Consider the following 24664-nt stretch of genomic DNA (forward strand, 5'->3'; position numbering starts at 1 on the left):
TACCTTGATTGTGGTAAATAAATATTTTACAAAGTGTGTGTGTGTGTGTGTGTATGTAAAATCATCATGTGTGCTTTAAATATATACAATTATATTTGTTAATTATACTCAATAAAACTAGGAAGAATAAAACAGAACATTGCCTTTATCCTAGGAGCCCTTTCCAATTGTTCTCCTCAGAAAACCAACCACTAGCTTGAATTCTAACAAATAGGTTAGATTTTGAACTATAAAAAGTGACACCTAGTAGTTGTGTAAAACTGTACACATAGACACATATGCATGTTCACATATCTCTTAAAAGTAATGAAATATATAAATACATATGCATAAACATCTATACACATTTATATTTTTTAGATTTTGGTAGGGGAAGAGGTTGCCAATTTTATTTCTGGCTTCCCAAGATGATACATTTAAATTTGTTGAGATTTCCTACTGATAGATATTGATTGTATAAGAATCAAGTTAATGATGGAGTTGTGTCCTGATTAGTTGAAAATATCCTAATTCAAAAATGCATTTTATACACCTAACCTACTGAACATTGTACTTGGCCTAGCCTACCTTAAATGTGCTCAGAACATCTGCATTAGCCTACATTGGGCAAAATCATCTAACATAAAGCCCATTTTATAATGAAGTGTTGAATATCACACATAATTTGTTGAATACTGTACTGAAAGTGAAGAACAGTGGTTGCAAGAGATTCAGTTATTTGCCCTTGTGATCACATGGCTGGCTGAGAGCCACAGCGTGTGGACACTGCCTAGAATCACAAGAGGGTATTGTACTGAATGTTGCTAGCCTGGGAAAAGATCTAAATTCAGACTTTGCAGTATAGTTTCTTCTAAATGAGTACCACTTCTGTACCATTGTAAAGTCGAAAAATTTTAAGTTGACCCATTGTAGGTCAGGGACTGCTTGTATATGCATTTATTATCAATTTACTACTTCCAAGTACCAGTCATAACAGTATAGTAATCTAATAAGAAAACTTTTATTTTAGGTCCAGTGGCATTGCAGAGCACGGATGGTTGCAGGAGCCAATTTTTACATTGTTGGACGAGACCCTGCTGGCATGCCTCATCCAGAAACAGGGAAGGATCTTTATGAGCCTACTCATGGCGCCAAAGTGCTGACAATGGCCCCCGGCCTCATCACCTTGGAAATAGTTCCATTTAGAGTTGCAGCTTACAATAAGAAAAAGAAGCAAATGGACTACTATGACTCCGAACAGTAAGTTTACATTCTCTGAACAAATCTATGAATCATCTTCTGCTCTAAGCTCCTCCCAGGCCTTTAACATATTGTTATCTTTACAACTTTACCAATGACAAGCTTTTGTGGTATCCATTATGGAGAGAGGAAACTAATTACTCAGTATTCCAGAAGTTAGAAGTAAAATTGAATCTGGTTTCATGGTTCATCATTTCATAAAAGTATTGACATTTCTGTGTCTGCCATATCTGCTGTAGTACTACTGATCATGTAGAATTAGTCCAAGGACGTAGTGATGATTACTCTGGTAAGCTCTGGTAAGAGAGTTTAGTATTTGTGTAATCACTGTGTGACAGGCACTGTCTAATTGCTTTGTTGCAGATATTAAATTAACTATTCCCCACAAAAATCCTATGAGGTAGGTGCTATTATTATCCTCATTTTACAAGTAAGTAGTAAGCTGAGGCATACAAAGTTCAAATAACTTGTGTAAGGTCACAGAGCCACTAAGTAGCAGTCCTGCAGTTGAACCCAAGTAGTATGGCTTCAGAAGCTGTGCATTTGACCATGAAGAGTACAGCTTCTTCCTGCAGAGATCTTACGAGGAGAAAAAAAGTAACAAGCCTCTGTACAAACTTATAAAAAGTCCAAATTATGACAGTATGGAGCATGTGTCTATTTCCCTTTGAATGACAAAATTGTATTAATTTCTATCTGTAGGTAATATCAGTAGTAGTACATTATAAATTCAGAGTGGCAGTGCGAGGCTCTGGAGATCAGAAGTTAGGAAGTTAGGGGTTCTATCCCTGGTCCTTGCTGTGTAACCAGAGAGTCCCGTGTCACTTTTGACCTTCTTTCTTCATTTTTAAATGATGGCAGCGGAGAGCTGATTCCCTCATAGCTCAAAATCTGTAGTTCATTGCATGATCTGTAACATCTTTTTATTTCTGTGTCTTAGTAGGCGATTGCTGTTTTGTTGATTAATGATTAGTATGTAGTACAAATCACACCTGCTTATTTAGTATGCCTGCTTCTTTTTTAGTAAAAATTACAATTTATGTTTAGCAAGTGAGGTGTTATTTTTTATTTACATTTTTTTGTTGTCACCTATACTGAGAGGTACCAATTGAAAATTGACCATGGACTCATACACCTTTGATCTCAGAGCCCTCATCCTTTTGCATGATACTTTACAGATGTCTCTGTTTTTAGGAATAGTGTTCTTCCTGATCCTGATCCTGTGTCCTCATTTAATACGGTGGGGACCAGAGAGAAGAAGAAATCTTTTAGAAATCAAAGCATTTTCTTTTTTTCGAAAAGGGGCATGAAGTTTTGTGTCATTTAATTTCTTTGAGATGAATGCTAAGTTGTCTGGATAAAGAAATACTACTAACAGTGGAGTTTCTGGGATTTGTTAGCTTCTTACTTAATGTCATATGTAATTCTTAGGAAAATGTACAATTTTAGATGACAGCAGGCTTTTCTGAGTGATAAACTGTGTAGCTAAAATACGGAGCAATCTTAGGAATCTCTGAAGAGAAAAGGCTTATCAAACTGGTGCTGGCAAGTGTAAAAGAATACCTAACTGCCCCCTGTGGCCCACATGTGGAATTCAAGACAGGAGCAGTTCTGGACTGTTACTTTCTGAAAATCTAAAATTTGGTCCAGATTCCATTTTACATCTGAAACATGCCATGAGAAGACTTTGTAGTAAACCAAAACGTTTTTACCCTTGTGCAAAATTGGAGTTTGCTAATGCCTATAAATAGTTCTAAACTGTGTGTATGTTCATATGTACTATGCATGCATATGCATATATAGTTATATACACATACACTACACTGTCTTTAAAACAGTGCAGCTGTAAAAGGGATGTGCTGACAGTTTTGACTTTCTCTACCAAAGAGATGCCTTAGCAGCTTTAAAAAAAGAATATTAAGAAAAATAAAAGCAATTACAGTAAACCTTGAACTGTATTAACACAAAAGCTGATGAACACTGAAAAAAATAAAGAGTAAAATAAAAATGTTTCTAATACCATCCTGTCCTTTTATGGTTAAAAGTATGCAGGGCCACCGTTAGAGATCGGAATTTACTTAGTCTGGGGAGAGGTTTACACGTTGGCATTCTTTTGAAAGCCGAGAACCCCTGAGGAGGGTAGCATTCTATAGGAATAAATCTGTAAAACATACAGTGTCAGAGATAGAGTGCTAGGGTGGGGAACCCTTTGCTTCTCTCCCAGCATGCAATCTGTTTGTTTAGTTTGTGTACAAGGTGCTATGAACATAATCTTCTTCTGAAAGTTAATGATTAGTCACTTAAAGAACAAGGAGAGAGAGAGAGAGAAAATCATTCTACTACTGGGCAAATAGTTAAAACTTAGGTGACTTTCCATTCTGATGAGTTAGGGAAACAAAACTAAATGGAGTTGAGCTTTTCTTTTACACTTCTGCTTGTGCTTACATGTTTCATTACTGTGGTTTCCCTGCATGATCAGGTGATTTAATCACACACAGGGTCCTACAACCCATCTATCTGTATGTGGTGGGCTTATGTGCTGGAAAGCCCTGGATATCTTTCATGTTTGTTAAATCTGTGTAGTATTGCTTTAAGTCTCTCTTTTAATCATTCAAAAGCTAAATAATTACATCAGTTCTCATAAGATTTTCCAGTGATGAATTCTATATTAGTTGCATGAGTGGCTCATTTTCTTGGAATTTTTTTTGAGTTACCAAATCTTAATAAATTGTAACTGGGAAGTTTTGAAACTACCTTAGAGTTCTAATCTTTTATATTTGTGTTCAAATATAATTAAGTTGATGGGAATATGTTGGAAAGTGACTAAAATTTGTGGAAAGGCAATAGTCTTTGATGTAGTGAGAAAACAGTTATTAATTATTCACATATGAGGTTGTCTTATGTTTGATTAATGAATGCTATTCAATGCCAGCTTTTATGTAATTAATGATTTTGCAGCTTTTGATTTGATTAAATACCAGTGTAAGACAAGGCTCAGGGAGAAACGAACTTCATGAAGATTTTAGGCAAGATATTATTGATAGGGATTATGATAAAAATCATCTGTTTATACTTAACGATGTTAAGTTGGTTCTTATTAGCTGTAATAGTGACTCAAGGAAATTTAGTTTTAAGACTACAAGATTAAAGCCCATTCTTTCAGCTATTAGAAACAAACTTTTAGAGATAATTCAGTTACTTGTAATTTTTTCTCCTTTATGAAGTAAATCTTCTTTGTATTTCGGTAGGTAAATGCAAGATTGTGGTTCAGATTATTGAAATAGCAACCCAACAAAAAGAGAGCCCATGTGACTGAGGGAGGACTTTTTGGAAATGGGTGAATGAAGGGACATGTGCGTGTAAATGTTTGCTGTCTGGTTATTTCTGCATTATCAAGAGAGTATTTCTTTTGTTATTTTTAATCCTATAGTCATGTACTATTAGTGTCATTTTTAAAAAATACAGTAATCATAGGCATCCTTCAGGCTTTTTCATATATTCTTCCCTTCTATATAATTTCTATAGGAAATCTCATCTATTCTAGTGGTTTCTGTGTAGTGACTAATGTTTTCAAGTTGCTAATTGTGTTAGCTTTCTGTTGCTGTATAATGCACTATCACTAATTTAGCAGCTTAAAACAATATTTATTTATTACCTTACAGTTCCTTAGGTCAGAAGTTGAGATGGGCTAGACGAGATTTTATGGCGGGGCTAGGTTCTGGGAAGAATTCACTTTCAAGATGACCCTTACTGTTGGCAGAATTCAGTTTCCTAAGGTTGTGGGACTGAGATCTCTATCTTCTTACTGGCTGTTGGCTGAGGATTGCCTTCTGCTCCTAGATGCTACTGTTAGGTCCTTCCTTATGGGCTCCTCCGTTTAAGTAATAGAACCTCGCTCATAGCGAATCCCTCTCATGCTTCAAACCTCCCTGACTTCCCCTTCTGCTGTCAGCTGAGAAGAGTCTTTGCTCGTAAAGGGCTCGAGTAATGAGGTTAGACTACTCAGATAATCTCACTATTTTAGGTTAGGTGATTAATAACTAACTACATCTGCCATATTCTGACATATGGCAGTGACTCCATGGGGTGAAGGTCCTGAGGACTATGTTAAAGAGTTCAGTGCCTGTTACACTAATGGGCATTTATGCTTAAGTTTCTTTATGTTACTTAAAATGCCTAGAACCAACTTTACCTTTTTATTTGATTAAATACCAGTGTAAGACAAGGCTCAGGGAGAAACAAACTTCATGAAGATTTTAGGCAAGCTATTATTGATAGGAATTATGATAAAATTCTGTGATAAAAAGAAGGGAAGAATATATGAAAAAGCCTCATATCTAAAATCCTAAATCTCCTCAGTTAATTTTTATTCCCATCATATAGAATCTTGAGGTCTTTTGCTCTTTGCCTCACTCTTCACATCTAACTCTTGTTGTGTTGACCACTGAAATATTTCTTGTGTGAACTCTTTTCTTTCCCTTTCTTGTGGCATACATAGTCTTTGCAGTACACAGATATTTCTCTTAGAGCACTGGGGAACTGTCTTTTCCATTAATTCATAAAAATGCTTTGTTTATATTAATTTTGATGTTTCTTTGAAAACTTGTAGAAGTCCAACTGTAGTTGCATGAATTCACCAATGAGTCTTGTCCTATGTAGATTTTGGACATATTTTATTGTGAAAAGTTACTGCATGACCATTAATAGGTAAAATTTCATTTAAAATCTTATATTATCTTCATTTTACTTTATATTTGAAATAGGGATACTCTAAATTTTATAATTTGATTTTTGAAAATCAAATTATATGTTTTCTATGTATTGTGTCTTGTTTTAAAGTCAACATGTTATATTGAAATTAGTACAAAACTTTCTGACTTTGCCATGCTTCATTCATTTATTAACCATTTATTGAGTCTTTACTATGTACAAGCCATTGTTAGGCGTGGACACTGTAGTTGGAAATAAGCAGATGTTGTTGCTTACATGGACTCACATTCCAGAGAAGAGAGGCAGTAAACCACCACTAACACAGTTAATGAAGGGTGACTAGTGTTCTGCTAGCACTTGCCTGACCAAATCTGGGTTATCAGTGATGGATTCCTGGAACAAGTGACATTTGGGCTGAGCTCCAAAAGATGAGTAGGCATTCTTTTGGTAAAGAGGGCAGTAAAAGCATTCGGGACAAAGGGATGAGCACATGCAAAGGTCCTAAGGTAAGAAGATCATAGAGGGTTTGGAAAGTAGGCCAGAGTGGGGTGGACAGAGAGTGAAAGGAGGAGGATGAGATAGACAGGGACCAGATAAGCTGGTTCTTTGGAAGGTAGGAACTGGAATAGATTTTTGAAAGATAGCAATGTTGTCATGCCTTAGGAAGTATGCTTTAGATACTAGGAAATTCAGGTTTTTGGTAATTAGGTTAGATTATACAGATTGATTACCCCAACTAAAAATGCTGGATAAAACAAAACATTTTTATAAAAGTATTGTGACACTGATAAGATGATAAGAACTGTAAGGCCAAACTATTAAGTGAATGAAGGCCAGAAATTTAGGTAAGCTGGGTGTTGAAGCTGCTTTTGTCCTGGTGGACCTAACAAACTTGAATATTGATTTTTATGGCCCGGCCCTAGGTGGGGAGTGTAACAAGAGACAGCCTGTCAAGATGGGGCTGCCTCCCACCTTTAGTGTAAGGGAGAACCTGAAGTGAAACCAGCCCATTCTCCTATTCCAGGAGAATGTGTGCAGAGTTCTGAGCTTTTGAGCCTAAAGCTCATATTACCTGTGGGGTATCAAAACTCAGGTTATCTGGGTGGTATCAAAACAACCAACCAAAAGTTTTCAAGTCATGAAATTAGTTTTAGGTGGTTCTTGACTAGACATGTCTCTCTGTTCAACAGAAGCAAATGTATACTCTCCCAAGAGCATTATACCTTTGTCCGAGGCCTCAACTCAGTCCCATCAAAAATGATAAGAATTATTACAGCTATCACAAGCTTAAAGAATAATTTTAGTAAAAAAATGGTAAAGTTTACAATGAAACAAAATGACAAAGCAAGAAAAAAAATGGAAACTGCAGTCAGCCAAAGCAGACCGCAGAGACTTCATATACTAGTATTACCAGACACAGATCACAAAATATACTTGCAGTGCTTTTAGAAACCAGACGAGTTTGAAACTATACAGCACATGGAAGTATAGAAATGAGGTAATAATAGAGAAAAGAGAATGGTGGGAAAGCAAATCATTGTGAAGGTATATCTCATACAGGAAACAGTTTTTAATGGTAGCTTAGGTTTGGGCAATTTGCAACATGGAGATTGGAAAAAATGGATTGACTCCAAACATCTTTAGGAGGCAACAGTCATTGGGACTTAAAGTATAATTGCTACATTAAATAAAGGCTGATTTTTTTTCTTACTAAATATATAAATCTAATATCTCCTCTGGTTCCCCCCCCACCCCCCCCATATTTCAAAACAAACAAGGAAACATTTTAGTTCATTATTCTCTGGAATTCCAGAGGTAAAGGGCAGGGGATTTTAATGGAAAGAATTGAGAATTGGTGGCATAAAAGTGGGATGGAATTAGTGTAAGGATTGTGTTTTTAACATCATTATTGTATACAAGGTAAATTTTAAGTTTTCTGTAACAGACCAATTGTTTTGATTCTGAAAGTGTTCTGATGGAAAGGTTCTGATTTTACATTGCATAAAACAGTTCATAAATGAAAGATTTTTGTGTATGTTGCTCCCTTAAGAGTTGTTTAACTACCAATGAATGATGATCATTTTCTCCTAATTTTATGGCAAACTTCCTTTGATCAGTAATGAAATAGACGACAGTGGAAATGTACATTATTTGTCTTCATCCTTTCATAGACCCCTCTTTTGAAAACATTCTAGAGAAGCAAAAAAATTCAGAAAAATTGATTTTTTTCCCCTAGTAGCTAATGATAGATAAGACATTTTAAGGAGATGTTGTATTCTCATAATAAAACTCAGCAGTAACCATGTCCTGCATTTAATCAGTCACACCATCTGGGAGAAGCACAAGGTAGGGGAGAGGGACATGGATTGAGCAGTAACTAACTGTGTAGGGCCCCCAGTTAGAACTCTTGTCAACTGGTATAGACTCCCGGGAAGGTTTATTTTTTTGATGCCAGGGAAGGCAAAATAGCCTGAACCCAAAGAACGGCAAAGTTCTGTTCCTTTTTTCTGTGTCTTAAAGCCCTGACCATATTTGAATACTCTTGTGGTGTGAAATGAGCACATCTAAAACACTAGAGAAAAAGTCGAAAGAGCAAATGAAACCGTTTTTGGTAAAATAATTCCCCCAGTGCTTAGGTAGGGTGGTCTGAGTCTCCCAGTAGAGCAGTACAAGGTGCCCCTAATACTTCAGCCTGGTGAAAGGAAAATAGACCTCAGTCATGGGGGCTCAGTCTTTAAAACCTTCATTTTTAGAATGTTCCTTCTTCATGGGTCAGTGAGATACCCTACATTTGATGCTTTCTTGGGTGAATAAGGGATGAATGGGATGAGTTCACCCAGTGGTCAACCAATAACAAATAAATGTTTTGTTTTCTTTTTGTTATGAAAATGTTTAAAAGGAGAAAAAAACACATACCAACACCCATTTTTTCATGTGCTTTGCTTTTATTATTTTTCATTGCATTCATTTATAACATAATTGAGCAAGGTTAAGTTTATAATATAGTAGAATTTTATTTCCTCCTCTTTATTTATTTACTTTTCATGAACATCTTTCCATGTTGTTAGAAGTTTTCTGTACACATTTTAATCCTCCTTGATTGCCAGTTCTGGTACTGAACTGTGCCACAAATACTGTGTGTGTGTGTGTGTGTGTGTGTGTGTGTGTGTGTGTGTGTGTGTGTGTGTGTGTCCAGTCGGAGAGGCCTCCTCACAGCACAGCACATTAGGGTCCTTAGTTGTCACTGAGGGTGGGTAGCAACTGTCTGTCCCTCCTCTTCTCACCCCTTTCCCCTGAAAACATGGAGTATAGGTTTCCTTTCTCTGTGCCTTCAAATGCTGCACTCTTGAGCTCTGACTGTGATCTCCCCTCAGACTGCAGAACTGTGCTGTGTCCAGTCACTCACCTATACTACAAAGCATTGCAGCAGGAACTGGCCACAAGTCCTGTGTCTCCTGTCTTGATTTTGATTTTCTCTATCTGCTTTCTTTTTTTCTTTCTGCTGTCTTCTCATTTTTCTTAGGTTCTCTGCCCTTTTGGGGTGTGAGTGAGATTTACTGTTTATAACAATATCAAATCAGAATTCCTTCCTTAACAACATGCTCAACCTTGGCAGTATTGACAGTTGGGGGCAGATAATTTTTTGTTACAGTGTCTCTCCTGAGCATTGTAGGACATCTGCCCTGTGTAGGGAGGAGGTAAGGTAGCAAAAATCACTTCCATTGAGAATCAGAGGTTTATAACAATATTGGCATATTTGGGTACCTTATGCTCTTCTTAATTATTTCACCATTATTCACAAGTCAAAAACAGGCTTAAATTTTTTTAAAATTATTTTTTGCTCTAGGTACTCTATTTTACTTTGATATCTGGAGCCGATCTAGGCATTTTGAGAATAACAGAAGTTCTGGTTTCTAAATAAATGAAGATAGGCACATGTTTCTCAAAAGTAGAAAACTAATAATAAAACAAATTCTGGTGACACATATAAAGGGAATTGTTTAATATAGTCAGAGCAATGTCCTTGTTATCTAGAGTGCAGGACTTGGGTTTCCTTAATTTTCTGGTTAATTGATGGATAATTAAGCTGTTTGAGTCGCTACATTTTAAACCCTTTTAAAGATATATCATTTCTGCCTGCATACCCCCTTAGTTGCAGGTCTTTTACAGGAAGCCAACGCAAGGACATGAGTGTGCTGGTCAAAACAGGTCACACAGTCTGCCGAGAGGGACTTCATAAAACCGGAGTTCAGCCGTATGCCTCATGCTAGACAACTGTATTTGAATGATGGACATCTGAGAGCTTCTGGGGTTAGCTTTCTGATTATTGGGATCCATTCTGCAGTGATCTGAGGCTTCTTTCCGAAGCAGCTGATGTGCCCTTTCCCAGTTGAAAGCACAGAAGTGCCAAATTTTGCCCATTAAGATATTTACGGATCCTTTAGAAACCTGTCCATTGGCACAGTTAAAAATCTTTGTTCTTCTACCCTGTGGTAGATTATAGATTTCCGTTTTTGTTAAAGAAAATGGAGTTGACTCTCCTGTACACTTCAGGGCATCCCTGGAAATTCATTACTTGACTGAAGTCTGATAGGAGCTGTTCTTTCATTTTTATTTAGAAGACTGGGATTCTTGGAGGGGTGGGGGAAGGGAAGCATGATTTAATTAACAATTTTTATTAAGTAGGTTCTGGATAATTAAATTTTTCATGTATTTCAACTGGTCTTTGGTTTGGAAATAATTAAATTTCTCATGTATGATGCCAACCAGAGCTTTTTTCCTTGAAAGAAAGCCATAAACATTTATAGTTGTGAAGAGATGACTTTTTAACCTCATTCCTAAGAATTCTTAGTGCTTTGATGTACACTATATTAATATAAGCCTCTTCCAAGTTGAATGAATAATTAGGCCCCCAAATAGTTAATTAGGTTGACTTTTTAAGTTACCACCATTATTTTTAGTTCTTTCAGTGAAGAAATTCCCATTTGCTTCTCTGCTTATCATCTAGTTAGCATTTTTTTAAAAAGCTGGTCTAATTGAATATGAACCTTCAAAAGATATGCTTGAAGCTTCATCTGCTAACCCTAGCTCTTGTCCATTTGGACAGCTTGTTCTGGTGGCTCTGGTGGCTGCATATGTGGGCTGAGAGGCAGCAGATGGTTATAAAGATTTAAAATCTTCAACAAGTGGCCGAGTCATTATACTCTGGAATTAGTCAAGATGTGGGCCACATGTAGTTAATGTGTCCCACATGGGACAAGATGCTGGTCCCAAAGGGTCCCACATAGCTTTCTGGATGGTAGCTGTTCTAACCCCTGCCTCCTCTGTTTTTTTAAGAACTGTGGGTTAAAGGAATCTATGACCAAGTGGCTTTGAGAAGGAAAAAAACACACATACTCTTGTTTTTTTTTTCCGGTGCCATGGCACATTGGTTACCTAGGGTAATTCAGTGGCCTGATTAGAATTGCTTTGTAGGGAAAGGCTAATAAAGTCCTTTATTTAGTAACCTTTTCTGCTTCTGGAAGATTCCTGATTACTCACAGGTAAAGTTCAAAGCCAATTTTAGATCATTCCTGAATGCCTCGGTTTTTACTTGATTTAACTGTTTCTGTAAAAATGTCCAATTAAAGATCAGTTGTGAAAAGTAGGAATTGATTACAAATAGTCACTCTTGTGTCAAGTCCTTGCACCTGACTTCTGATCAAAAGTAAAATCCTTATGTGACAGTGTAAGTATAAGGCAAAGGGAAATAAATGTGTTTTCCCTAGCAAGGGTGGAGTGGACCCACCACCACATGGAAGCAGAAACTCCCATTTCATATGATGAAATGCTCGTGGTATGCAGTGCAGATGGAGTGTGAAATAGTGTCAGGAAAAGAGGTACCCAGGGACCTTGGTTTTAAAATGCAATTTCAGAAGGAATGCAAGCAAACTTCTGGATTCCAGACAGTTTGGCATTCTGGAGAAAGAAAGGAATTAATTGGTCTGGCTCTTTTCCTTTAATCCAATAGTCAAGACAGAGTCATCTAGCAGGCTGCTCTCTCACTTCTTTCTTGGTGCCATCAAGAACAAGCACTTTGTGCATGTGACACCAGGTTTTCTTTGTTGAAATCAAAATTTAAATTTTATGTGGCCAGAAAGCTCTAGGGTTTGAATTTTCCCTCAATGAAGCTTAGTAGGGAGCCTGGTAAGTGCACTGCCTAAGGAACTGAAGTTCCTTTTGCAGTTAAACTAACCAGTTTTACATCAAGTTGGAGCAAGGATGTTTGGATATAATTGGAATGCTATCTGGACCCCTCCACTCTCTTGACTTCTTCTCAGTCTCATGTTTGCTTAGCCCTGCCCTCAGGTGTAACCTCACTGAACTGGAGATCATCAGCTGTGTGGATGGAATTCTGTTATCAATTCATTCCCACACAGCTTCCTGTGACCCTCAGAAGGCAGCCTTACCTCTTCATTGACAAGGTTGAGACCGTCCTACACGAACCATCTCGTCTGTTCGTCACTCCAGATCATCACTAGTTCTTTTCCTTCTCTTCTGCCACTAGTCCTTGTCAACGTCCGTCTTCCTGCATTCTTCATTCTAGACTCTCTTCTCCATCTTTCATCTCTCTACTGTTCCCTCTCTCCTGGCTTGCATACTCGCCCCTTATCTCATTCTTGTCATTTATTTTCTTCTGCCCATATACTTGCTAAAACCTCCCTTTTCCTTTAAAAAAAATCATAATCTCTTCATCTGTACATCTATTTTACCACTCCATCTTTTTCCTTCCTTATCTACTAAACTCTATTAAAGAAGATTTAAACTATGATTTCTAAATCCAGGGTTTTTTTTTCATAGTCATCTTTCTTACCCCATATAATGGCCTTAACATTTAAAAATTTCTACTCTTCCATGACCTCCCTGTATTCATACTGGTTTTCTTCCTATTGCTTTTCACAAACACTTTCCCTTTTACTTAATCTTCTTTCTTTGGAGGACTTACCTGTTCTCTCAAAACCAGTTTTCATTTTAGTGTTGATAAATGTATATGTTTATGTTTCTAACCCCAACCTTTCTTGAGTTTTTTGAAATTTCCTCTCATAGCTTCTTTTCTAGGCCTTTTTACATGCAATCAATTTCTTTTTCTCCCCTGAAGTCATTTGTGTAAGAGAAAGATGATAGCTTACTTCATGGATCAACTCTGGGGACCAGCCCACTTACATGGGCTAGTACATTATAGTATCTGACTTTTCTTGCACATTGAACAGATGATGGAAGTGGGAGATACCCTCTGGATTTAAACTTTTTGAATCTGTCTTGCTGAACCTTTCCTTTTCATCAATCATCTTTGAAAATTAGTATGGACACTTAAAAGATGATTTATAAGAAGATGAGAGCTCTTGAAATACTGAGTTGAATACATATGCATATCTTTCTGTCTTCCTGGTAGTTCAGGAAATAGGAAAAGCAGACAGGGTGACTAGGGGAAAATGTTGCAGCCTGAATTAAAGTGGTGCCTTTCTGCTTAATAATAACAGTTGATACTCCTGTGACTGATTAAATGACTCACACTGTTTTGCATTTATAAAACTCTTAAGACATATTTCAGAGGGGAGTGAGGCAATCAGTAAAATCTGGGTATCCAACTGGGGAGTTGGAAAAGCCAGAACTAGGGCCACCAGAGAATCTAAGAGGTAGAACTAGTTTCAAGACAAGTGTTAAGTTCATCTTAGGAACTAACAGTAGTGGTCTTGTGTAGGGCCAGGCCAGGTGCAAGAGGCATTTAGGTGGTAATACAAAGAGGTCTAAGGTTCAGAAGCCCAGTGAGCAGTCAGACACCGAGCACACAGATAATGAAAATCAGAAAAGTAGGAGAGACTGGAAGGTGCGCAAGGTGGGTCATGAGGAAACCACAACACTTCTTTCTTAGTTTGAAGCCCAAGAGCTCATAGGTAGAGCAAACGAACCAGGGTAGGAGGATGGTGTGTGGGTTCCCCTGATTAAAGTGGAGGTGTAAAAGGTCAGAGAGAAGGCAGATCTGAAGATGATTGCTGAAGATAGCATCCTGTAGGACATGTAGAGATCTCTGGTGTGAATAATCTAGATTTAGATAAGAAAGGGACTGTATAAGTAGTTCAAATGAACCACAACAATAGAACCCTGGTCTCCCTTTTTTGTGGAAGAAGAAGAGTAGTGACTTGTTATGACTCTGAATGGTTCTCTATTGAGCCCTGTTTTTTTTTCTCTCTGTAACCTATTCATTTTATATTTCACCAAGTGTTTGAGTTCCTAATTAGGAAGCTATTAATAAAGTACCCAGTCGCTGGGCAGTAAATATTTATTGAATAGGTTCTGTGTCCCAGTACTATTCAGATACACTGTTTGCTGCTAATGCTTGCCATTTAAATGTGAATTAATAGCTGTGAGAAGTACTGTGAGGATAAAGAAGTAGGTCTGGAGGGGAAAAAGATGGCAGCGTGAGAAGAGAGGCAAAACCCTCCTCCCAAAACTATTTATAACATGAAAATACAGCAAATACAACCAATCTTGAAAGAGTGACCAGAAAGAAGACTGCAACAGAGGGGAAGAGAGAAGACTTCATGGAAAAAGGTAAAATAATAAAGCTGTGATCTGGCGGGACCCAAGCCCTCCCCCAATCCCAGCTCACTGGTGGGAGGAAGAGAAATGGAGTGGGGAGGGAGTAAAAGCCCAGGACTGGTAAATACCCACCTCTGGAGATCTGTTGTGGGAGCACAAACCCACATTACATGGTGCTCTGGAGATTACAGGGGTTGGAAAGCAAAGACAGGTGGAATACATGGAGAGACTGAGATTCCAGCTGCTTGTGGAGAACAGGTACCCACAACTGGCCAGTCCAGGACAAAAGAAAGGCAGGTGCATTGAAAGACTGCCCAACAGCAAGAAGGTTGCTAAAGTGGCAAAGATTACACAGAACTTGCTGCTCAGGAGAAAAGACAGGTGGACAAAATCATTCCACACACTCAGCCCAGCAGGTTGGGAACTTTCAGGGGCTTCAAGCGCTCCATCCCCGCTAGCTGGCAATGCAGCGCCGAGGCCCCCAACTGTGATATATAGCCTGTCGCTCCTTCTTCTGGGCTGGCACCCGCTTGCAAACCTGCTTCCCCCACCATCATACCAAGCCAGCCAGAGGGCAGCCCGCCTATGGCACCTACAAAGGTGTAATGCAGAGGCTGTGCCCTCCACATGACTCACTGGCCCTTGTAGTGGAGGCAGGCACCAGTGCCACTTGTCTGCAACACCCACCATTGCACCAGGTGCTGGGCAGCTCCAGAGAGTAGAGCTTTTGAGTACTAGAGGGCGCTGTCTACACGAAGTTATTATTCCATATTATTCATTAGGAATATGAAGTGACAAAAGAACTTTGTTCAAACCAAAATCCCTCAGACACCAGAAAGAGGACTCCGAAACTGAAATCATCAATCTTATTGGTAAAGATTTCAAAGTAAAAATCATAAACATGCTCATGGAGCTACAGAAAAATATTCAAGATCTCAGAGACAACTTCAAGAAAGAGATAGAAACTTTGAAAAATATGGTATCTGAAATGAAACATGCAATGGAGGGATTTAAAAGCAGATTAGAAGAGGTAGAGGAGACAGTAAATTGAATAGAAATTAGAGAACAGGAATACAAAGAAGCTGAGGAAGAGAGAGAAAAAAGAATCTCTAGGAGTGAAAGAATAATAAGACAACTCTACTACCAATCCAGATGGAACAATATCTGCATTATAGGGGTACCAGAAGAAAAAGAAGAGAGAAAAAGGGATAGAATGTGTCTTCGAGGAAATAATTGCTAAAACTTCCCCAATCTGGGGAAGGAAATAGTTTCTCAGGCCACAGAAGTGCACCGATCTCCCAACACAAGGGACCCAAGGTAGAAAACATCAAGACATATAGTAATTAAAATGGAGAAGATCAAGGACAAGGACAGAGTATTAAAAGCAGCCAAAGAGAGAAAAAAGATCACATACAAAGGAAAACCCATCAGACTATCATCAGACTTCTCAGCGGAAATCTTACAGGCAAGAAGAGAGTGGCATGATGTATTTAATACAATGAAGCAGAAGGGCCACGAACTAAGAATACTCTATTCAGCAAGAATAGTATTTAAATTTGAAGCAGGGATTAAACAATTTACAGATAAGCAAAAGTTGAGGGAATTTACCTCCCACAAATGTCTCTACAGTGTATTTTAAAGGGACTACTCTAGATAGAAATGTTCCTAAGGCTAAATAGCTGTCACCAGAGAAAATAAAACCACAGTAAAGGAAGTAGACCAATTAATTACTAAGCAAATGCAAAAGTAAATTAGCTACCCACAAAGTCAGTCAATGGATACACAAAGAATACAGAATATGATACCTAACATAGGAAGAGAGAAGGAGGAAGAAAAAGAAGGGAGAAAAAGAAAAAAAAAAGAACCTTTAGATTGTGTTTTTAATAGCATAATGAGTGAGTTAAGTTAGACTGTTAGATAATAAAGAAGCTGCCCTCGAACCTGTGGTAACCACAAATCCAAAGCCTACAATGCTAATAAGTACATATCTCTTGATACTCACCCTAAACATAAATGGTCTGAATGTACCAGTCAAAAGACATAGAGTTACAGAATGGATGAAAAGGCAAGACCCATCTATAAGCTGCCTACAAGAGACTCACTTCAAGCCCAGAGACATACACAGACTAAAAGTGAAGGAATGGAAAAAGGTATTTCATGCAAATAATGGGGAGAAATAAGCAGGTGTTGGAGTACTTTTATCAGACAAAATAGACTTCAAAACAAAGAAAGTAACAAGAGACAAGGATATGATACAATGATAAAGGGGTCAGTCCAACAAGAGGATACAACTATTATAAATATCTGTGCACCCAACATAGGAGCACCTACATATGTGAAACAAATACAAACAGAATTGAAGTGGGAAAGAGAATGCAATGCATTCATTTTAGGAGACTTCAACACACCACTCACTCCAAAGGACAGATCAATCAGACAGAAAATAAATAAGGAGACAGAGGCACTGAAAAACACATTAGAACAGAAGGAACTAACAGACATCTACAGAACTCACCACCAGAAAGCAACAGGATACACATTCTTCTCAAGTGCACATGTAACGTTTTCTAGAATAGATCACATACTAGGCCACAAAAAGAGCCTCAGTAATTTCAGGAGGATTGAAATTATACTAACCAACTTCTCAGACCACAAAAGTATGAAACTAGAAATAAATGGTGCAAAGAAAACAAAAAAGCCCAAATGGAGGCTTAACAACATGGTCCTAAATAATCAATGAATCAATGACCAAATTAAAACAGAGATCAAGCAATTTATGGAGACAAATGAAAACAACAGCTCAACACACCAACTTCTGTGGGATGCAGTAAAGGTAGTTCTAAGAGGAAAGTATCTAGCAATATAGGCTTAACTCAACAAAGAAGAGCAATCCCAAATGAACAGTCTAAACTCACAGTTAATAAAACTAGAAAAAGAAGAACAAATGAGGCCCAAAGTCAGTAGAAGGAGGGACATAATAAAGATTAGAGCAGAAATAAAATTGAGAAGAATAAAACAATAGAAATACTGAAACCAGGAGCTGGTTCTTTGAGAAAATAAAGTAGATAAACAACTAGGCACACTTATCAAGAAAAAAAGAGAATTTACACTCAAACAGAATCAGAAATGCAAAAGGAAAAACTATGGACAACACAAAAATACAAAGAATTATTAGAGAATACTATGAAAAATTATTTGCTAACAAAGTGGATAACCCAGAAGAAATGAACAATTTTCTAGGAAAATGCAACCCTCCAAGACTGACCCAGGAAGAAACAGAAAATCTGAAAAGACCAATTACCAGTAATGAAATTGAACTGGTAATCAGAACACTACCTAAGAGCAAAATTTCCTGGACCAGATGGCTTTACTGCTGAATTTTACAAAACATTTAGAGGAGACCTAATACCATCCTCCATAAAGTTTTCCAAAAAGTATAAGAGGAGGGAATACTTCCAAACTCAGTCTATGAGGCCAGCATCACTCTAAAACCAAAACCAGGCAAAGACAACACAAAAAACAAAAATGACAGATATCCCTGATGAACATAGATGAAAAAATACTCAACAAAATGTTAGCAAACCGAATTTAAAAATACATAAAAAATATATTCCATCATGATCAAGTGGGATTTATTCCAGGATGCAAGGATGGTACAGTATTTGAAAATCCATCGACATCATCCACCACATCGACAAAAAAGAAGGACAAAAACCACATGATCATCTCCATAGCTGCTGAAAAAACATTCGACAGAATTCAACATCCATTCATGATAAAATCTCTCAACAAAATGGGTATAGAGGGGAAGTACCTTGACACAATAAAGGCTATATATGACAAATGAACAGCCAGCATCATACTTAGTAGTGAAAAGCTGAAAGCTTTTCCTGTAAGATCACGAACAAGACAAGGATGCCCACTCTCCCCACTTTGATTCAACATAGTACTGGAGGTACTAGGCACAGCAATCAGACAACACAAAGAAATAAAAGTCATCCAGATTGATAAGGAAGAAGTTAAACTGTCACTCTTTGCAGATGACATGATATTGTTCCTAAAAAACCCTAGAGAATTTGCCCCAAAACTACTAGAACTAATAACTGAATTCAACAAAGTTGCAGGATACAAAATCAATACACAGAAATCTGTGGCATTCCTATATACTAATGATGAACTAGCAGAATGAGAAATCAGGAAAACAGTTCCATTTACAATTGAACCTAAAAGAATAAAATACCTAGAATAAACCTAACCAAGGAGGTGAAAAAGTTATTCCCTGAAAACTACAAGACACTCATGAGAGAAATTAAAGAAGACACCAATAAGTGGAAATACATCCCATGCTCATGGGTAGGGAGAATTAATATTGTCAAAATGGCCATCCTGCCCAAAGCAGTCTACAGATTCAGTGTAATCCCTATCAAAATATTAACAGCATTCTTCAATGAACTAGAACAAATAGTACTAAAATTCATATGGAACCACAAAAGACCCAAATAGCCAAAGCAATCCTAAGAAGGAAGAATAAAGCAGGGGGGATTATGCTCCCCGACTTCAAGCTCTACTACAAAGCCACAGTAATCAAGACAATTGGGTACTGGCACAAGAACAGACCTATAGACGGATGGAATTGAATAGAGAGCCTATTATAAACCCACACATTTATGGCCAATTAATATATGATAAAGGAGCCATAGATACACAATGGGGAAATGACAGCCTTTTCAACACCTAGTGTTGGCAAAATGGGACAGCTATATGTAAGAGAATGAAACTGGATTATTGTCTAATTCCATACACAAAAGTAAACTCGAAATGGATCAAAGACCTGAATATAAGTCATGAAACCATAAAGCTCTTAGAAGAAAACATAGGCAAAAATCTCTTGAATCTAAACATGAGCAATTTTTTCATGAATGCTTCTCCTCAGACAAGGGAAACAAAAGCAAAAATGAACAAGTGGAACTACATCAAGCTAAAAAGCTTCTGTACAGCAAAGGACATCATCAGTATAACAAAAAGGCATCCTACAGTATGGGAGAATATATTTGTAAACAACATATCCAATAAGGTTAACATTCAAAATATATAAAGAACTCACATGCTTCAGCACCCAAAAAGCAAATAACCCGATGAAAAAAATGTGCAGAGGATATGAAGAGATAACTCTCCAAAGAAGAAATTCAGATGGCCAACAGACCCATGAAAAGATGCTCCACATCACTAATCATCAGGGAAATGCAAATTAAAACCACGATGAGATATCACCTCACAACCAGTTAGGATGGCCAACATCCAAAAGACTAGGAAAAACAAATGCTGGGAGGAATGTGGAGAAAGAGGAACTTCCTCTTACACTGTTGATGGGAATGTAAATTAGTTCAACCATTGTGGAAAGCAATATGGAGGTGCCTCAGAAAACTAAAAATAGAAACACCATTTGACCCAGGAACTCCACTCCTAGGAATTTACCTGAGAGAAACAAGATCCCAGATTCAAAAAGACCTATGCACCTCTATGTTTATAGCAGCACTATTTACAATAGCCAATATGTGGAAGCAACCTAAGTATCCATCAGTAGATGAATGGATAAAGAAGAGGTGGTACATATACACAGTGGAATACTATTCAGCCATAAGAAGAAAACAAATCCTGCCATTTGCAACAACATGAATGGACTAAAGGGTATTATGCCCAGTGAAAGCCAGGCAGAGAAAGACAAGTACCAAATGATTTCACTCATTCGTGGAGTATAAGAACAAAGCAAAACTGAAGGAACAAAACAGCAACAGATTCACAGACTCCAAGAAGGGACTAGACATTACCACAGAGGGGGGTGTTGGGGAGGGTAGGTGGGGAAGGAGGGAGAAGGGGATTAAGGGGTAATATGATTAGCACACATAATGTAGGTGGGTTCACAGGGAAGGCAGTGTATCACAGAGAAGACAAATAGTGACTGTAGCATCTTATTATGCTGATGGGTAGTGACTGCAGTGGGGTGTGTGTGGGGAACTTGATAATATGGATGAATGTAGTAACCACAGTGTTGCTCATGAGAAACATTCGTAAGGTTGTATATCAATGATTCCTTAATAAAAAAAAGAAGTACTGTAGGGTCAGAATGGAAGCATAATCCTCTATCAGCACCTTATTTATCTGCTTTCATCAGAGGCAGTGTTCAGATGATAGAGGTTTCAGGTTAATTAAGCTATGTTATTTAAGATTATTTAAAATCACTTCAGATATTTTAAAAATAAGCTTTAATTCATTGTAAAAATTACTGACAATTGATCATTTTAGTTGTTATCTTGATATTGATAATTGGTGAAAATCTTCATTTTAGGAAAACTGCAGAAATTGTGATGAACAAATTTAAAATCACCTGTGATACCACTGCATAGAAATAATGGTGGTTAACATTTGACAATTTTTTTACAGCTGCTGTGTCATCCCCTCTCCCCCGTATATTTTAACAAAATTGGAATGGTGTGGTATGTGCAGTTTTGTGTCCTGATTATTTCACTTACCACTAATTACATAATGAAGATTTTATCTCATCCTTAGCTATGTAATTCTACTCAGGGATGCACCATAGTTTATTTACAACGTTATTTACAATATTTTACTATCATAAAGCAATCTTCACTATCTATATTTATAATACTGTGTCTGCATCTCTGATTATTTCCTTTATATAGGTTTCTAGAAATGTGATTATTAGAAAAACATACTTGGTAAACCTCTAGAAGCAAGGGCCACTTGGCGTTTGTGGCCTCACTGTACCCCCAGGTTAACACCACGGATAATGAAGTGGGGAGGAAACATATAGCTGCTTACTAGGAGTAAACAGATTCTGTGATCTTGTGACTTGAGGGACCCAGAACCCTTGATGGGTCCTGGTCCATTATCTAGGTTGGTTCCCCTTGTTTGAGGGAAGAGAGTGAAATTACCAGTAGACAGTATGTGTCATAACCACAGGTGTTCTGTGCTCAGTAGTCAAAGAACTTTTGTGTGTTTTTGAGTGTGTGAAGATGAGAAAAACTAGCACTGCTTTTGTGGTATATTACCAGTAGAAAAATATCTATTGCTACTTACTTATTGTTACTGTAAAAAAAATTCCACTTTTTCTAATATGCATTTTAGCCTTTCAGATTCAAACTTCCTAAGGAAGTTTTCAATTTGTGTTAGTTAAATTAGATTTTTTGTTGTTGTTCTTTTGTTTTTTGATTCCTAATTCTAAATTAGTGGTTGCCTGGGACTAGGGAGGAGGGAGAGAGGGAGGGGAGTGAGTCTGGCTATAAAAGAGCAACCCGAAACATTGTCATGTTTGGGGAACTGTTCTATATCTTGGTGGTGGACACAGGAACCTACACATGTGACCCAATCGTATAAGAATAAATAAACCCAGACAGAATTGCATGTGAGTCAAACTAGAACAATTTGAATGAGGTTGGTGGATTGTATCCCCGCTGGCACTCTGATTGTGACATTATATTGTAGTTTTGCAAGGGGCTACCATTAGGGGAAAATGGGTAAAGGATACATGGGATCTCCCTCTGTTGTTTCTTAACAATTGCATGTGAATCTTCAATGATCTCAGTAAAATTTTTGATTAAAACTTGTTTCCTGGTTCTAAAAATGGGTCATTTTCAATAGCATGTTGTTTCTTATAAATGACAAATTTGAAACTAGTTTAATATTCACAAGTACTATGTTCTGTTCAGACTGTTTTTCATTAAGCTTAATTGCCATGAACAGAACGAGTGCTTTTAAAATTTCACTCTAAGTTTCTAAAAGTGTGAAATAATTTTCTCTTTCTTTTCTCTTTCAGCCATGAAGACTTTGAATTTATTTCAGGAACACGAATGCGCAAACTTGCCCGAGAAGGACAGAAGCCTCCAGAAGGTTTCATGGCTCCCAAGGCCTGGACTGTGCTTGTGGAATACTACAGATCCTTGGAGAAAGCCTAATCTGTTAACCCAGTCACTCCACCTTTGACACTTACTGAGTACCAAGAAGGGACCACATATTTACTGTTGGCATTTCTGTGTGGTGGTGTCTGTCTGGACACGCTTCCTAAAAACAGGCCATTTTCCTTAACTCGCATCAGTTAGTCTGCCTTATGAGTTCTGTTTTGAACTAGTGTAGCACTGCTGGTTTTAATGTATCTTTCCACTTATTTTAGTCAATATTCCTACAATACAATTTTAAAATCTTGTCCTTCTATATTATATTTATGCTTCTGTCTCATGATTTTTTCAAGCTGTTGTATTGTAACCAATAGGATACATATTGAATCTCATTTTATCCCTTGAAAAAAGAAAAAAATACTCACTAAACAAATTTGGCTAGAACTCATTTTGGGAATTTTGCAAGACATCTGTAGTAATCAGATTTTTTTTTTCTACATTGAAAATATAAGCTGCTTTCTTTCTTCCAATCAGCTATTGATCTCTCAGCTATTATAATCTAAAGTATTCTTATGATCTGTGTAAAACCCTGAATGAATTTTCTTTATTCAATAAAGTAAAACTTTTTGACTTCTTACTTATGTGATACTTTTTTTTTATTCTTTTGTTTGCCCATACTCTTTCCTTCTTGGGAAAAGTTTCTGATGGAAGAAGGAAAATATATCTTTCATTACTGGAATCTAATTTAGTTTCTAACACTGTCTCATAGTGTCTTCTTAAGTGGGGAAATAATCATTCTCAGTCTATCCAAAAATGCAACTAGTTTCCCCAAATGTCTCTCTAATAGCCTTAAACATCTAAGATGGTGGTACCAGTTAATAGAGACATGACAAGGGAGATGGGAGGTGTCAACTAGTCCATTTTGGCATGAGGGAAGGTGGGGGCAAAAATCAAGTTTGCTTTTGTAGATTATCCTCAAGTAGAATATTCAAGTGGAGATGGGTAATTTAGGAGCTTGATATCAATTTTCATTGATAAACCAGCATTTTTTGATTTGCAGTCATACTTTCTATGATAAAATAATCTTGCATGTTCTGGCCTTGAAAATTCAGCATTATAAAGAGATGGCAGATTATATCAAGAGATGGTATATTGTCATTAAGGCAAATGGGAATAAAATACCTCTAGACAAAGATACAGAAGGAAATGCAAAAAAATACAGGATTATAGAATAAGTGAATCAGTTGATAAATAGAAAAAAAATGGAGAATGTGAATAGATATTTTCTAGTGGATAGGTTTATTCACTAGTGGATACTGAATATCTATGTATGCAGAGGCTATATGGATAGACATGTTGATGGGCAAAATAAGATGTTAAAGTTGATACTATTTTTTCGGTGTCACATTGTTCAGATCTGTTTATTTAGGGAGAACTTGATATAAGTCTACACAGGTTGAAGGGCACCATAGATCGCTTTCCAACCACAAACACCTAAGGTGTGACAGCACCTCCATTCATCTAAACTCCCACCTGAAATGTCGAATGTGTAGGAACTGATGCAAAGATACAGAGACAGAATAAATCATGGTTTTATGGTTGCAGTAATAGAGCTGAGATTCTGGGGGTTGTTAGTGGCAAATGGAGTGGTGTCTGCAGCAATGGGGTCTTACATGCAGAAGTAGTTATGCTATCTAGAATAAGTGGCATAACCTTGGATGAGTCCCTTGCTACCAGCTCCTTTCATTTCTGACCATTTTCTAAGCCTCATTCTCTCACTTTCCATCAATTCTGTAAGACACCCAACAGCCTTCCCATAAATTCCTTTGCTGCCCAAATTATCTGGAGTTCCTATCATCTGCCATCAAGAACCCTGATGGTAACACGTGGCATGTTAAAAAATGGGTATTTTGCATAAAAATCTTAACACTGCTAAATTTCAAGATGATTTGACTGGCAGCAAAATATTTTGAAAGTTAAAAATATAGGAAAAAAGCATTTAAAAAATATTTGGCACTCAGAAAACTTACTGTCCTTTCGAAACTACAAAAAATGTAACATCAAGAAGATAAAGAAGAGAAAATAAGATTAACAACATTAGGGAGAAATGTGGGCTAAAAAGTAATTTTGTGTTCTGTCATATAATTGTCCTTTCTAGTCTAGTCCCTGTGTGCCCCCTGGCCTTCAGCCCTCCAAAGAGGGACATGATGAAAACATGATTC

The 24664-nt window shown here is 37.3% G+C and overlaps 1 protein-coding gene across 1 annotated transcript in view; it reads left to right on the forward strand.

Moving 5' to 3' along the window:
* PAPSS1 (3'-phosphoadenosine 5'-phosphosulfate synthase 1) overlaps positions 1-23079 on the forward strand; it is a 118088-nt gene extending 95009 nt beyond the window's left edge. The window contains exons 11-12 of the mRNA XM_037020213.2: positions 1010-1239; positions 22364-23079. Coding sequence (XP_036876108.2) covers positions 1010-1239; positions 22364-22502 — 369 coding nt within the window. The 3' untranslated portion in view covers positions 22503-23079. The remainder of the gene's footprint in view (positions 1-1009; positions 1240-22363) is intronic.
* Positions 23080-24664: the final 1585 nt, after the last annotated feature.

This window comes from Manis javanica, chromosome 5 (genome assembly GCF_040802235.1).
Source record: "Manis javanica isolate MJ-LG chromosome 5, MJ_LKY, whole genome shotgun sequence".
In the NCBI taxonomy this organism is placed as follows: Eukaryota; Metazoa; Chordata; class Mammalia; order Pholidota; family Manidae; genus Manis; species Manis javanica.